The 16,391-nt window shown below is 37.3% G+C and overlaps 1 protein-coding gene across 1 annotated transcript in view; it reads right to left on the bottom strand.

Annotated features, from left to right (window-relative positions):
- Positions 1-16,391, bottom strand: part of ift122 (intraflagellar transport 122 homolog (Chlamydomonas)) — a 68,995-nt gene that overhangs the window by 44,723 nt on the left and 7,881 nt on the right. The window contains exons 8-10 of the mRNA XM_036578944.1: positions 13,647-13,722; positions 3,461-3,652; positions 224-362 (exon numbers count right to left, since the gene is read on the bottom strand). Of these exons, the coding sequence (XP_036434837.1) occupies positions 224-362; positions 3,461-3,652; positions 13,647-13,722 (407 nt within the window). The remainder of the gene's footprint in view (positions 1-223; positions 363-3,460; positions 3,653-13,646; positions 13,723-16,391) is intronic.

The following is a 16,391-nucleotide window of genomic DNA, read 5'->3' as shown; positions in this document are numbered from 1 at the left end:
ACTAGACATTTGAACTGTTAACAGTTTTACTGGAATATGGCTGCTATAACAATAATCATCATCATCATAAGAAATAAAATGGTTATATCATGAATGTCATAACCTATTCAAGTAACCTGGTGGAAATAGCTTAGCACTATAACTCTATCCTCAAAACAGATTTAGTCTGCTTGATTAGGTGGCACTAGCTGTTGACACTGGTGAGGGTAAATTCTATCAGTACCTTTCTGCTCAGTAATGAGGTGCTGGACGATGACATCGGTCATGCTGTCTCTGTAGGCATAGCGGTCTTTATATAGGCCATGCACCGTGCTGAAGATCAACTGGAAGAATGCTATAGTGCCGTCCTGACAACCCACCACCTGCAGCATCATCAAAGGGGAAAATAGTTCAGCAACATATAGCCACAGGCGGCAATCATTTGGGGTCCAAGTACTTTTTGAAAGTAGGCCCCATTTTTGCAATTGCTGCCAGAGCGGCACCTCCTACTGAACTACAGTACTGTGATCTACAGGCAGAGACCACACATTATTCATTTAATGCCCAGTCAAAATGGCAAGAAGGTTAGGGAAGCTTTAGCATCGGGGGAAAAAAAAGAAGAAAAGATTTAACAAAAGATTGCATAGAAGCCTCGCCATCAAAACATAATTTTAAATTTCCACTATTTGCCTTTATAACAGCTTCTATTCTTTTCAGGATACTTGCTTTCAGTTTAATTTCCATCATTTGCCTTTATTACAGCTTCCCATCTTTTCAAGAGACTTGCTTTGAGTTGTTCCATGGTATCTGCAGGGATATTTTTCCACAGTTCCAAAGTTCAGTCTTAGAAGTTGGTTGTATTTTGTGCATCTCACAATCCAAGTAATCCCAAGCACATTCAGTGATGTTGAGGTCTGGACTCTGGGGTGGTCAGTCCATTGTTCTGAGAACACCTGCAGCTTCTTTGTTTTATATGTTAATGTTCTTCTTTTTTATCTACAGTGTTGTATTTCTTTCAGATGTGAAGAAAGAGTGGGGCTTGATTTTTCTCCCATTTCTCAAAGATGTAAGTACTTTATGTTCTGCTTATCTGACGGTGACAGGTTTGGTGGTCTTTCTGGTGATTTGATCTGATTTTTCAGTAACATGGTCATTTCCAGTTTGGGCAACTCTTGTTTTTTTACTTATTTTCCTTTGACTTTCACCTTCCTTATGGTCTTTGAACTTTACACAGTACTGTATATCTACTATCCCTTGCACAAGATGTAGTGATGTGAAGTATTCCTTTATGTAGCCTGTTTGAAGGTGTTTTGATGGACAAGAAAAGGCTTAAGTTTATTTTCTGTGTCCATCCCTCCCCAGAAATTTAGACTATGGTCAGAGTCAGCAGAACCGGACAACTAAAACCAGCCAAAGCAAAAACAGCAAGCCTAAAACATACTGTACCAATCACAATTTAACAAATCGCCACCATCTTCCAAATGCAGAATATGCGTGTAAGATTTTGCTGGATTTAGAGACAGCCTCAATTTTCACAACCTTATCATCGTCTTGATATTCACAGCATACCACTCTCGCTCATCATAAATTAACATTATTTACATGTTGGTCTCTTTATCACATTCTCTCTCGCTCTCGCTCACTCACACACCTCACAGATTCTAAAAAAAAGGCACTTTATATATTAAGCTTTTGCACTTCAAGTCTGCCGGTCTGGCTATGGTAACGTTAGATATCCTAACTCGTACAAGTGTCAGGCTTTGTTATAAATTGCTACAGATGCCAAGTAAATACTTAATTCATTGCAACTAGTCTCCTTAGTGTTAATCTGGTTAGGGCTGAATCATATATATAAAAATCACACTGTGATTCTGCTACATATTGGAATTGCTGTAGGCTTGCAGCATAAATGGCCATCATTTATCTCTTAGAATTAAACAGTCTGTGTTTTTACTGTGTGTTTAAGACTGATAAAAGTAAATTAGCTCTTTTCCTCATTTAAAAAGCAGTCTGGGCTGAAACACTCCTTAGAACTTCAGCATGAATGGGCTTAGAAAAAGCCCTTTTTTGAAAAGTCTGTCCACTCAATGACCATCTTGGCAACACCCCCAGGCAGTTATTTTCAGTCATGTAAGACCAGACTTACAGACTCATATCTGCAGTGTCATCAATTATCATTTGGGGTCCAAGCACTTTTTTATAAGTAGGCCCTACTTTGAAATTGCTCCCAGAGCGGCACCTCCTACTGCACTAGAGGACCGTGATCTACAGTCAGAGACCACACATTATTCATTTAATGCCCAGTCAAAATGGAGCTTTAGCGTCAAGAAAAAAAGAATAAAAAAGTAACAGAATATTATATAGAAGCCACATCAGTGAAATGTTATTTTAAATTTCCACAATTAGCATTTTATAACAACTTCAATTCTTTTCGGGGGACTTGCTTTCAGTTTTTCCAAGATATCTTCAGGGATTTTTTTCCACTAATTAATGTTTAAAAAACTTAAATCACTCGTAAAATTAGACAAAAATACCATAAATAGTTTATAGAGTTTGGCTGAAATAACTCATAAAAATGCGTTTTATCAGCTTGATCATGCTACTGTGCATGTCTCCACAACAAGCCTAGCTGTTTCCGCTTGCAGCTATTTTGGCTCTTTTTACTGAAGGACGGGACTTTCTTGGAACTTTTTCAAGGTGAGCGTTACAAGCTTTCCCATTCATTTTTCAAACCGTGACCTGTCCCCTCCTTTATGTCTCTGGTGGAGCTAAGCTGCTGTAGGCTGAACTTCTTCTTAGCCGCTTATGCTTCTGGGTCGCAGGGGGCATCACAAACACAATGTCCTCAAAAAGGGCTGTTTTTACAGCTTAGGTTCCATACATGCATACCACTTTACCAGCGTAAAGTTCAAAAGTCGGGGTCTGTCATGGTATGGGGGTGTATTAGTGGGTAACTTGCACATCTGTAAAGGCACCATTCACTCTGAAAGATATATACACATTTTGGAGCGACACATGCTGCCTTTTACACGCCATCATTTTCATTCTGCATGTGTTACAACAGCAAGGCTGCATAATCAGAGAGTGCAGGTGCTAGACTGACCTGTCTGCCTCCTACTTAAAACAAGGGGCACACTATGAAGTGCAAAATATGACAACAAAAGCCCCATATGGTTGCACAGCTGAAGACTTGTATGACTGAAGAATTCTACTTTCAAAACCGGATCAATCAAATGGCGTCTTCAGTCCCCAAATGATTATAACTTTTTTTTTTTACATGCAACCCTTGATGCATCCAAACAACCATCTGACATTGCACACATTCCGAAAACATTTATGAGCTATTAAAGTGGCTTATTTGCACATTTGTAGCATTTTAAGCTATCTGTATTGAACTACTATTGCAATAACAACTAGCAAACTATATTGAGTAGCCCTGCCAGCATCCCTGTATAAAACAGCAATTAGACGTAAGCCTTACCACATAGTTAGAGTCTGGTTTGACGCGACAGGTCCAGACCCACGAGTTCTGCTCTCCGATGGTTCCAAGTCGGACGCCGTCTTTAGTGTAGAGGGATGCTTGCTTGTCTGAGCCGCCCATCACTATGTACTCACCCTTGGAGAAATAGCTCACGCAGCAAGGGTCAAAGTTCAATTGTCTGTCCTTCCCAATCTGAAAAATATGCAAGTGCAATTTCAAGCCACAAGCTAAAACAGTATTCAATTAAATACAATTGCAATTCAGAGCGGCCACTTTATTAGAAACCCATATCTCTTAGGGTCACCTTCCTGGTGCACAGACAGAGACTATACTGTGGATGGTATAATCTATGTTAGCTATCTTCTCATGCTTATCAACACTTTCTGACTATAGATCTAGGACTAAGACTAGGACTAGGGCTAAAAAAATCATTCGACATTACTGATAATGTCTGATGATTTACCGATAATTTAACAACAACAAAAAAAAAAAACACAGACAAATATTTTCATGGGTGATTTTTTGTTTTTTCCATTTTCTTAAAATGAAGGATCAAGTAGTCACACACAGCGTATGCAAGTCTGACTTAACTTTCCACAGAAGCACAACATTACTTTTATCCATCAGATAAAAGTACAGATAAAGAAAACATGCTGGTGTTGATTCTGAAGCAGCAAAACGGTCAGTAAACAGTAGCTTTCTCTCCATGCAGGCGTTCTGATGAACAGTTCGCGCTGTGATTTGTCAGAATGAGCTAATGTTACCCTTACAAACATCACCATATCAATTTCTTTTAATCAGAAGCATTTAGCAGCTACTTCAAAACTACTGAGCATTCGGCAGCTCATCCTGTCACAGTGTAACATACATGAGCTAGCTACTGGTTAATTAGTTAATTAAAAACACCATCCGCTCATCTTAGAAACCTATTCACACACAAACTAGCACATAAAAATGTTCAACCAGTTAAATAATAATGATGCAGCCTGAAGAACCAAAATATTAACCAACATATTTATTACATCGATTAGCTATTGCTTTTTACTTACTGTAGACTAAAACAAAGCACCATATGTTTTTTTATGTCTTTTATAAATGTACTATGACCTATTTTTGAAAAAAATAGTGCATTTGTAGACAATATATGTAATGTTTTACCTTGTTTATTTTGTTAACTGTTTTTTTAATATATGTTCATTCTGAAATTGATGTCTGCGAGAAGACGGCAACCCCTGGGCAGAAAGCTCATTTAAACCATTTACAATTGACTGCATTGTTCTGTAATGATTTACAAGTGTAGTAAATCGTTTTAAAATCGGATAAATGTTTTTGAATCACCCTGTATGTATGTATGTACGTATGTATGTATGTATGTATATATATATATATATATATATATATATATATATATATATATATACACATATACATATACACACACACACACATACACACATTTATATGAAATTGCAAAGAACGGAGCTGATTGTATACAAGTGATAGTATTGTATCACAAGTTTCTTTGCGATTACAACCTTTAGACAACAGATGGGCTACAGTATACATATGCAGTATTATTATAATTGTAATTGGATTATCTAATGGACTCCATGGTAGACAGACCTCAAGTACAAGAAAAGAAGGCTGGCGTTTCTAATAAGGTGGCTGGGGAGCGTACACAGCATAAAACAAGTATTGATTAGGATTCTGTTTGTTGTTAAAAGGGGGCAGTGCAGACAGCTGTGCTAAAAATATTCATGTTGAACATCTAGGAGTTTTTTCACTCGTCACTATGGACGTTAGCTCATTGTCGGCTTCTCAAGCCGAAGGATTACACACCGCTGCAAAGTTTGCGTTACAGAGAAATCTATTATTTATTTCTGTAGGGTTACAAATTCAGTAATATTAACAAAATGTAGACATTTACCGCACTTCCCCAGGCATTTCAAACATTATGCTCTTTCGGAGTATAATAGCTACATCATCAAATAACGGTCAAATCTAAACATCTGTCCAGCGCTATTTTTTATTTAAGGAAATATCTGCCAATACTGATATGATTCCAATAGCATCACGCATCAGTAGAAAGCCAGTAAATGTAATGAGATTCTAAGAATCACATGCAGTACTAAGAATACATTACAGTACTTGCACTATGTTACTTCAAACACTTGATATAAGCAATAAAACTGTATGATATTGTATTCTTATGGTGAATTTGAAAAATGAAGATCGTCCAACCACACAGACAGCAAATGATTTTCTTACTCTCATTTAATCACAGATATGATTGGTAGACATTTATATTAAGGAATGAATGGCAGTAAAAGTACTGTAAACACACTACTTCTACAACTGCTCATTGAGAGGAATGTTATTGATTTAGATGGTTTATTCACAGTGATTTAGGAGCACTTACAAATTTCACAACCCTATAACAGTCTGTCAGTGACTAAATATGATGTGTTGCCCTGACAGGAAGGACAAAGCCATTTGGAACAGATCCAGCCAATCCCATCCCATCACCTCCTTTTCCAGCTTAGAGGACCGGGCCATGTTTCACACGTAATACAGACAAAAAGAGGACAAAGTTACCACTTGAGAGCTCAGAGAATATCATAAATCACAGAAATTCTGTGGCACAGCGTGTTGTGACAACGTGAAAAAACACAGCGGAGCGACTGCAAACTGCACACTCAGCTCCCCGAGCGCTTTCACACACACATTCTTCAGCCAGACAGCTCAATGCGCTCTTACTAACTGCAGGTGTGCGTCACGCTTTTAACCCTTAGATGTCTGGAGTCATTTTTGTTGCTTTACTCTATATTAGATTTAGATTACACAAGAATAAGTAAATGTCACTTTTTAAATAAATATACATTTAGTAACTCAATAAATAATTAGTTTAATATAACTGCTAATTACATTATTAATGTAATTAATTCATTTATCAACATTTATGTTCTGGAGGTCTGGCCCAAACAGTGCTTTGAATACTTGTTGGCATTTTGGAAAACCATTTCTGGAAAACCCTTTTCACCAATTAGCGGAGAAAAAAAAATAAACCACTTTCTTGGCAGCACTGTCAAAATGATGACGAAGTATTTCCAAATAATGACTTACTATGTCAAAACAATAACTTATTTTCTTGAGGTTTTGACTTATTATCCCAAGATAATCACTTATTTTCTTAAACTGAAGTCCTTAGTTTGAGATAGCAAGTCTTTGTTTTGAAATACTGAGCCAAAATTCTGTAAAAATAAATCATTATTTTGAGAAAATACATCATTAATTTATGATACTAAGTCAAAATTCAGAAAAAGAAAGAAAAAAACATGGTGATTTTAATTTTGTCTGCCAGAAGTGGGCTTCAATATAATCTCCATAGATATCCAGTCGCATACTCTCAAATTCTGTAGCAAAAAGCTGTTTTTAAAATTACAGTTTACCAAAATGTGACGATGCTAATCAGAGCAGCTCCTGTGCTGTACTAACAATGAGCCTCTTTCACCAAGCATCCTTAAGAAGAACCCACAGTTTTCATGAAGATTCTGACCAGTGTTTTCTTATTTGGGATTTGTTCTTAGGTAAAAACAGAATCTACACACACTCAAGGGCAAAAAGGTGCGAACAATTCTGTGGTTTAAGAACACATCATGAATCTGACGTAGACTTTTTCTAAGGACTTTCTCAAGAACTCATTTATTAGGAAGATATTGGTGAATGAGGCTCATTGCACGGAAGCCTGCGTGCTTTTGACAAAATAAACACGTCTGGTGTTAATGAAGTCAAAATTTAAACCTTTAAAACGGTATAGTAGAAAAGAGAGGGAGAAAAAAAGAGCTGATATTCCCACAAAAAGCAGTACTGTGAAGGTGCAGAGTCGGAGGCTGTGTGGACTGGACGCATGGTCACTTAGGCTACGCTTACGCGACGCTGGTGTGTCATGTCTGGTGCAAATTCAGGTTAAGGCATGTAGCCTTCGGTAAGGAATTAATTAAGAGAGAATTAATTAAACAAAATGTTGAGGAACTGTTTGGGGGGGGGGTCTGGGAAAAAAGTGACTAGAATCTGCCGTGAAACTGATTTAGTGATAAAAACGTGGGGCATATAACTGAGAGAGCGCTCCTGTTTCATAATTCAGTATGATATGGTGTCTGGGTCCTGTCTCCCCACTTGGCCTTTTAACATCAAAGCCACAAGCAGCCCATTTAGCTGTCTCGACAGCAGCCGACCAAGACACCACCACTGGCCTCTGTCATTTTTCTAAATGGACCCTATTGTGTTGACATTAGAGGTTACCGTTAGTGCAAAGTCACGTCAGAACTATGAACCCTCCATAAGATATACACTGCGGGCCAAGGTTTGGTGGCAACCCTATCTTTGCATGAACTGCTTTTCTGAAATATTTTTTTCAAAAGTGTATCATTTTCTCAACGAACTCTAATATGTTCATTAAGATTAAGATATTAAGAACAATTCTTTATTAGTTTAGCTCCTATTGATTTTTCTGTCTCCATTTAGTTTCACTTCATTCTCAATTCAGATTTTCCTGAAGGCTTGGTGAACTGAACCAAATTAGGAGTGAGCAAGTCATTAAAACTGCTCAGTGTTATCCACAAGACCATGAATGCGTTTTCCATATAATACAGAACATTTGGGAACAAATTTCAATTCAATTAAATTATCTCTGCTGGGAAATTTTAAGGCCATCGTTAATCACTAAGACAAAAAACATAAAATTACATAAGTTATACTCATATATAAAAAGTTAACCACTAAGAAAATAAGAGGACAATAACAGTTGTCCCACATATGGGGATCAAAAGTAGTCTTGTGACACTCTCTGAATACAATTTACAGTTGTATGCAAAAACACCCCTGATAAAATTACATGTTGATTTTCTAAGTGAAAACAAATTAACACCTCCTCTACAGGAAACTTAATTATGGCATCTTCTGCAAATTTAGTGCACAATTCCTAGTCATTTGCTGAAATTAACATACTGGAGCATCAAACATGCCATAACTTTTGTATAGGCCGTATATTACATTTTATTTTTTCCAGTATGTTAAATTCAGAATTAAAATGCATTAAAATGCACAGAAATGTGTTCTCTGCAGAGGATGTGTTAACTTATTTTCACATACAAAACAAAAAGATATAAATTTTGGCACCAAAAGCAGTAAAACTTTTTTATTATTTTCCAAACTAAAGTTATGATTTTATCATTCATATGCATGAGGGAAGTTATAACAATCAACAAGAATGACCAGATTCACTAACTAAAATTCAAAACGATCCTGATAATTAACTAAAAAATGTAAGTATATGATGTAAAAGTACTCAAATATTAGTGTCTCTTTCCACAAACTTTGGAATTTGAAATTTTTTATGTATCTGCAAATTTTCTTACAGACATTTGGCTACCAATGGATATCTCGATAACACTTCCTCAATCACACACACACACACACACACACACACACACACACAATTATCCTTCTGGGTCGCGGGGGAGCTGGAGACTATCCCAGCGGTCATTGGGCGGAAGGCAGCAAACACTCTGGACAGGCCACCAGTCCATCGCAGCACCTCCTCAATCATGTATTAATAATGCATTACAGAGGCATTTACATAAGGTGTTACACTGCATGCATAACACCTCATAATACTGTTGCTAATGACTCATTGCTCTTAAATAGTTATAATGACATGTATAGCACTTTATAAAGCAAGATAAACTTTTAAATATTCATTTTATTAAGTTCTCCCCTGAGCAGCTGTAAGCATCAGTGTGACTATTTTTCCAATGATGTTGGTTCTGCCATATCAGTTTGAGCCAGAGTCGATCCTCCTGAAAGTCAGGTTAGTGTCTTCTCGACATGGCTACAAAACTAAAACTCTTCTCGGCCTCTAGTAGTTGCTGTACATTGTGTGAAGGTGTGCCAAGGATTGTGTTACTTATTGTGTCATCTTGAAACAAAGGAAAAGGGCTGGAATTCCAGCAAGGCGTTTTAGACAGCTGAGAAAAGTGGTTTCTGTGGGAGAGAGTTTCTCCCTCTGGTGTGTGCTTTGAGCTTTGCAACTCTGCAGACCATTTACACGTACAGAAAGCTATATAACACAGTAAAGGAAAGAGAGAAAAAAAAAGAAAAGCATAATAGGGCCCCTTTAACACTTTTGAGCTCTGGACATAGATCATAGGTCTGTGGTCAATGTAGGAAGTGCTAGTGAGTAATGAAGTGAAAATACATCTCATGTTTATTTTTACGAAGTCGGTGCTCACTTTATTGAGAAATATTTTGTAAAAAAAACACTGCTTGCTTCCATACCTTTGGCCTGTAATGCATATATAGATATACACGCTCACACACAGCATCTGTTTCCCTTCACAGTGAACACTGGGGCCGCCATAGAGGCCGGCCTCCATTCCTTTCCCCTGAAATACCCCCTCGGACAACAGCACTTTTTATTTGCCACTATTAATAGCAGTGTAACGCAAACAGCATGTGTTCAGAGAGAGCGCAAATGGAGTTTGGAGACTTCCTCTGGAGGCTTATGTTTTATAGCACTGTAACAAGCGGCCAGCACGTATCTGCCCTTAATTACTACACTTCCCATGAGTACCTGAGGGGGAAGGGTGGCTTACAGGTTGTAATTAGAAAGCTCTACAGGAGTGGTGGAGGAGAGACGTGTGGTTTCTATCGTTCCACATGGGGCAAGCACCACAGGGAGTTGGAGATATAGTACTGGGTCGTCATTACAAATAGCATTTCAAATCTCTCCTGCTCTAAATAGCTTGTATTCTGTTTTTTTCCGCTGCTATAAAAGCAGGAAGAAACTGATGGTCCGCAGATCCAACAGAACAGCAGTTGTTCTGTGCTAGCCTGGGGATTCGAATGAGTATCTGCTGGTCATAAGTCAAGACTCTAATCAGTCTTGAGCATCTTGTTTCTTTTGCTTTTTGTTTGCTTTTCTCTCGCTCACTTCCTAAGTACAGCAACTGTACTGAGTTACTGTACTGGAAAGAGTCAGTGCTGTAGATCATTCTGCAATCCACAGATAAGACAGCACTCATGTTACGTACTGTGCAACTCCATTTCTGCCACAGTTGGATAAAACCTCATGAAAACAGCTCTGGCAAGAAATTCCCTTCAAGAGAGGTGTAGTTTTGTCGTGTTTAACAGAAACTTTGGCTGAAACGAACATTTCTTTTAGGTGAGAGTAATGGTGTTAAGAGGCTAAAAAAAACAGTAGAACTAAATTTTAGCAGCAAGCAGAGGAATCCTATGAAAGCCTGTTTATGCCACTGGGGGGTAAAAAGTGATACAGTATGCCATATCAATGACTTAGTGTCTTGTAATAATGAGAAAGCTTGTCATAATTATGATTTAGTATCTCATAATAATGAATTACTGCCTCATAATAATGCCTGAAAATCAGAGACCCCAAGTCGTTACTTTGGGATACTAAGCCATAATTATGATAAAGTTAATCATCATTATCAGACACTAAGTCATAATTATGAGAATGTCATTATTATGAGATAAGTCATAATTATGAGATAGTAAGTTGTAATTATGACAGTAAGTGATTAGTATGAGACACTAAGTCATTATTATGAGACAGTGAGTTGTAATTATGATAGTAAATCATTAGTATGAGGTACTAATTCATAATTACAAGACAGTAAGTTGTAATTATGATGCAGTAAGTCATTAGAATGAGACACTAAGTCATTATTATAAGACACTAAATTGTGATTATGACAATAAGTCAGCAGTATGAGATACTAAGTCATACTTATGAGAGAGTGAGTTGTAATTATGAAGCAGTAAGTCATTAGTATGAGATACTAAGTCATTATTATAAGACAGTAAATTGTGATTATGAGAGCCTATAAATGTCAGGTTCAAGTTCATTTTTACACTCTACTCATTTAAACTGAACACAATAAATCTTTCAACACCACTCATCACCCTTGACACCAGTTTACTTCCTCTTCACAAACTGGCTGTTTTCGAGCTGAAAGATATGAGCTAAAAAAAAAGGCTACAACAGTAACGTTAGCTGAGGTTTTATGAGATAGTAAGTCAGAAATATTAGATTATAAATCATAATTATAAGATATGAAGTCATTATTAAGAAATTATGAGCCATAATCATGACCTATTATCTCATTATTATAAAATAAGTCATAATTACAAGATATTGACTCTTTATTAAGAGATAACATCATAATTCGACTCACAAATCACGTAAATCAACAGCTCTGTAGAAAGCCAGATTTTTGTGTTATTATGCCAATTATCATGGATTCAAAGAAGAGAAAAAGAGTTGGTGTTGATCCTCTCTACTTTCGGAGAAATGTACATTTGCCGTTTGTGACGAAGACCAGTCTACTCTTGACCGATTAGCTAACGGCGCACCGCAAATCATCATGCATTACGTAATGTGGCAGAGCTCTCCATTGAAATTAACAGGACGCGGCGAGGCGAAGTCTTAAGGGGACACGTAAGTGGTGCAACCGTGAACTCTGATCAGGACTCATCGTGTTTCACGAGGCCTTTTCTCTATTTCCACTGTTTCTGGACTTAGCTAATATCAGCTAGGGTAGCTACCCTAATTAGCAATCTACATTCTCAACCACATCCTTAACAACATGTCCTTGGCAATGCATGCATGTAGTGTAACACTACACACTTACTAACAAATAAGAGCAAAAGTGTATCATTTTACTGTCCTGTTAAAACATAAAAGCAGTGTTTCACTGAATCGTTAATTTAACCAATGGAGGAGAAACATGTACACTTGTAAACTTAAAAGCGGTTCATATTTTAAACAAAGTGGCAATACATATAGTGCATATTTTTTTAATTTTCTTGTCAGAATCTCAACAGTGTACATGCCTACACACAGCAAGAGTAGCCTCAAACTCACCCCCAAGAGACAAGCTTCAGGCGACTTGTCACCTCCTATTGTGAACGTGTGGTAAGGCTGTTTTCACACCGAGTTTGTTCGCTGAAGTCTTTTTAGAGCTTTCGTGACACTGTATCTTTCTAATTTGGATCCACTGGTTTCACACTGCAGTTATTAAACTGCAATGAATTATAAGTGTGGGTGTTCTTCGATAGGAATTTGGAGGGGATACAAAAACTCAGGTACCCTTACTTTTGCCTCTGTTATCTTATCCATTAGGCTATCATTGTACAATATGTTCCAAATTATTATGCAAGTGACATCACTAGGATTTCAGGAAAATATCCATGTAGGTTTTATCATATCAGTATCAGACAGGTGTGTTCATTAGCTTGCCAGGTGATCTTGATTAAAGGGAAACCTACTTAAAGAGATTGCTCCACATTATAAAGCAAGTCACAGCTCGTATGCAATATGGAGAGAAAAAATGTGGGATATGGGCTTAAGGAAGGTTTCTGTCAGACAAATTAATCTTATTAAAAGAGCAGCTATAAAAAAAGCCACTGCTGAGTAGAAAACAGGTATTTGAAGCTGCTAGTGTCTCAAGAGCCTCTTGATGCAGGATCCTCTACTGGCTGGCAGTTATGCATAAAGCTGTACTTTGGCCACCCCTAACCAAAGCTCACAAAGAGAAACATTTGGCGTGGGCTCAGAAATACATGAAGACTAATTTTCAAACGGTTTTATTCATTATGAGAAAAATCATAATGTGGCCACCATCAAGCCCTGACCTCAACCCTATAGAGAACCTGTGCAGTATCCTTACAAAGGAAATCCAGTCACTGATGTCTGTGCAGTATCCTTACAAAGGAAATCCAGTCACTGATGTCTGGCCCCAACTATCCAAAATGTGTTCAGCACTCAGTGTGACAAAATCAAGTGCATTGCAAATTACTTGTCTGCTATCATTAGCCACAACTCACACCGCAATAATGAAATGAGCGTCTATGAAGAGTGAAATATTAAAGCAGGCAGATCACGTGGACCGTACAGTGCTGATGTGGAACAAGAAGGAATGCTCTGATGCTGTGTTCTCTTGTTTTGATGTGGACTATCTTAAAAATATGTTCCCACCAGCAGCAAACTGAATCAGAGTTCAGCTGATTGCAGAACATGTGGCCTGTTCACACCTGCCAAAATGAACCGAACTAAAGACAAATTTCAATTGAACACTGAGATCAGAGGTATCAGAAAAGGCTTTACCTGTTTCCCACTGAGCTGGTAGAAGGACAGCCTTTGTCCCCAGTCAGCCACCGCCAAGATATCATGGTGTTCATCCCTACAAGGTACATATACACAATTCAAACTAGCTCGCTGATGCTGGTCTTATGTAAAGGTACAGTCTAGTGATCAAAAAGCTTTTCAAAGATCCTTTTGGGGATTTCAAAGGCTTGGTTTCAAATCAACTTGAGTGAAAAGATGCATCTGTGTTCATATGTGACACTGTTCCCTGGACATAATCTTCCATATTTCACGCTCATAATGATAATAAAGTTTTATACCCCTCAATAGATAGACAGATAAATGACGATGTCTGTAAAATAAAGAAATACAAAAATGCATGATTTATATTTAAGTTTTGGTTAAAAAAAAAAACTTCTTGAAACTCTCAACAGAAAACTGTCCAATCAGGATTTTTCAGTGTTAACTATGTGGATACAGTCACGTGAACTGTCGCATTGGTAAGGACATCAGGAGCTGGACTGAAGGCCTTACTACCAACATAACAAGGAAGTGACAGTGGAACCAATCACATTTTGATTTAAAATTATGTGAGGAAAAAAAAACCATCACTCTAGGCCTTCTGGATGACCTACATACATGTGAGCACAAGTGGTAGCCTCGCCGATGTGTTTCAGGTCAATCAGCTGTTAGAAATGAAACACAGTGGCAGCTCTATGCCAGGGTTCTTTACCGAGTCGCTATAAAACATACATACATACATTCATAAGATATGTAAAATATATGCTAATGGGTCTGTTACATGTTTGTTTTAAAAAATGGATTATCTTTTAAAATATTCAAATTTCCATGTTTAATTGCTGCTAGCCACAACATATTGCTGGAATTCCATAGTGCTAGCTGAGGTGAGTTTTTTCCTTATTTTGTTGAGTTTTGATGTTTAAGGCCTGAACTGAAGGCCTAGCACTGATAGCACTGGCCCTTCCTCTCTCATGACTCTCCCTGTCTCTCTAGCTCCAACCCCACACACTCCTTCTGGCTGCTCTGCCTGGGGACTGCATTTCCCAGGAGGCACAATGCCTCCTCTTCTGCCATGCTGCATTTGTCCAATTCTGATGAAGGGAGGCCAATTTCACCCGCACCTTACAATATGCTGGTGCCATTAACTGTTAATCCTGGATCGCTACTGACAGTTTTCACAGTTTATTCACTAGTTTTGTTATGATTTTCAGTGCAGCTAAACGTCCTTTTCTTATTAAATACACTACCTACAGTGACGCTTATGTATTCACTCACACTACCCTATGCATTCTGTTATACTGGACTGCAGTTTGCTGTACTACCTCATTGCAGTTCACAAATGTAAATGACACTGGTTGTATTGTACTTTTATTATCTGTTGCATAAAAGCGAACATTTGTACCAATGTTGAAATAAGTGCAACATTTGTAATATAATTGCTTTGCTTTGTTATTATTACATATTTCTAAATGAGCGGAATAACAGTAAAACTAAGCTGAGTTGAGGATGCACAACTCTAGTGATTAGAGATAAAAATGCTATCACTACTGATTGACTGTGTGTGTATATATGAGTGTGTGTATGTGTGTGTGTGTGTGTGTGTGTGTGTGTGACGGTAGGCATGTTTTATCTTATATTATTTTATTTTATTTACTACATGTAAATGTTTGTCTGATTCTGTGCACTGTGAGCTTCTGTAACCAAAACCAAATTCCTTGTACGTGTAAGAATACCTGGCCAATAAAGCTTGATTCTGATTCTGATTGTACTCAAGTAATTTACTCATTATTTTGACTACTGCTTATGTAAAAAATGCCAAGAAATAAAAATTGACTTAATGGAACAATAAAAACAACTGTTTAAAAATTCTTAAAAACTACGAGGCCTTCAAAAAAAGTAGTTAAAAAAAGACAAACACTATGAAGAACACAGCTGTTTGCAAACGTTTTGGGCACCCCTGGTCAAATTACATGCTTTCTAAGCGAAAACAGGTTAACACAGAACACACTACTGCACATTTTACTGCACAGTTACTGTTTATTTACTGAATTTAACATATTGGAAAATGATAAAACATAAAATGTGGCCTGTGCAAAACTTACAGCACATTTTAAATTTTACGTTTCATTATTTTCCAACTTGATAAACTCAGCAAATGCATAGAAATCAGAAAATGTTACATCAGAAATCAGAAAATCTTGCAGAAAAATGCCATATTTAAGTGTGTTCCCTGTTGAAGATGTGTTAACTATGTATTGGAAAGAGTGTACCTATCAGGATCTGTTTCTCACTGTTAGAGAGAGCAGTAAGCGAATTAAATATGCATGATCATAGTGCAAACTGAAAACGAATGACTGACCATTTATAAAGAAGATAAATTTAAATTTATTCACTGACTAATCATGACAGCCCTAGTACAAACAAAACATTCAATGTAAAAAGTTACTCAAACAAAAATGTGGTTGGAAAAAATAACAGTAATTAGTGCAAACATATACCAGCTTTCCTCACCACATTTGGACCAGGCTGGCATATCCAGCTACACTGTACGTTTAACCCGCTGTCATGAATTATAGACAGACAGCTCCCCCTGGTGTACACTTAAATGTACTATCACTACTGCCCGTGCTAGTGTGAACCAAGTTCGTGAATCACTACCATAAAACTCAAATATAATGCTTTAACTCATTATTAACATTTGTGGGTGACCTATTTGTTTCTCTTTCTTTCTGAACTGCAGTCTTA

This window comes from Colossoma macropomum, unplaced genomic scaffold (assembly GCF_904425465.1).
Source record: "Colossoma macropomum unplaced genomic scaffold, Colossoma_macropomum, whole genome shotgun sequence".
Taxonomy (NCBI): Eukaryota; Metazoa; Chordata; class Actinopteri; order Characiformes; family Serrasalmidae; genus Colossoma; species Colossoma macropomum.
The sequence above is the reverse complement of the archived record's forward strand: the minus strand, read 5'-3'. Positions and strand labels throughout refer to the sequence as shown.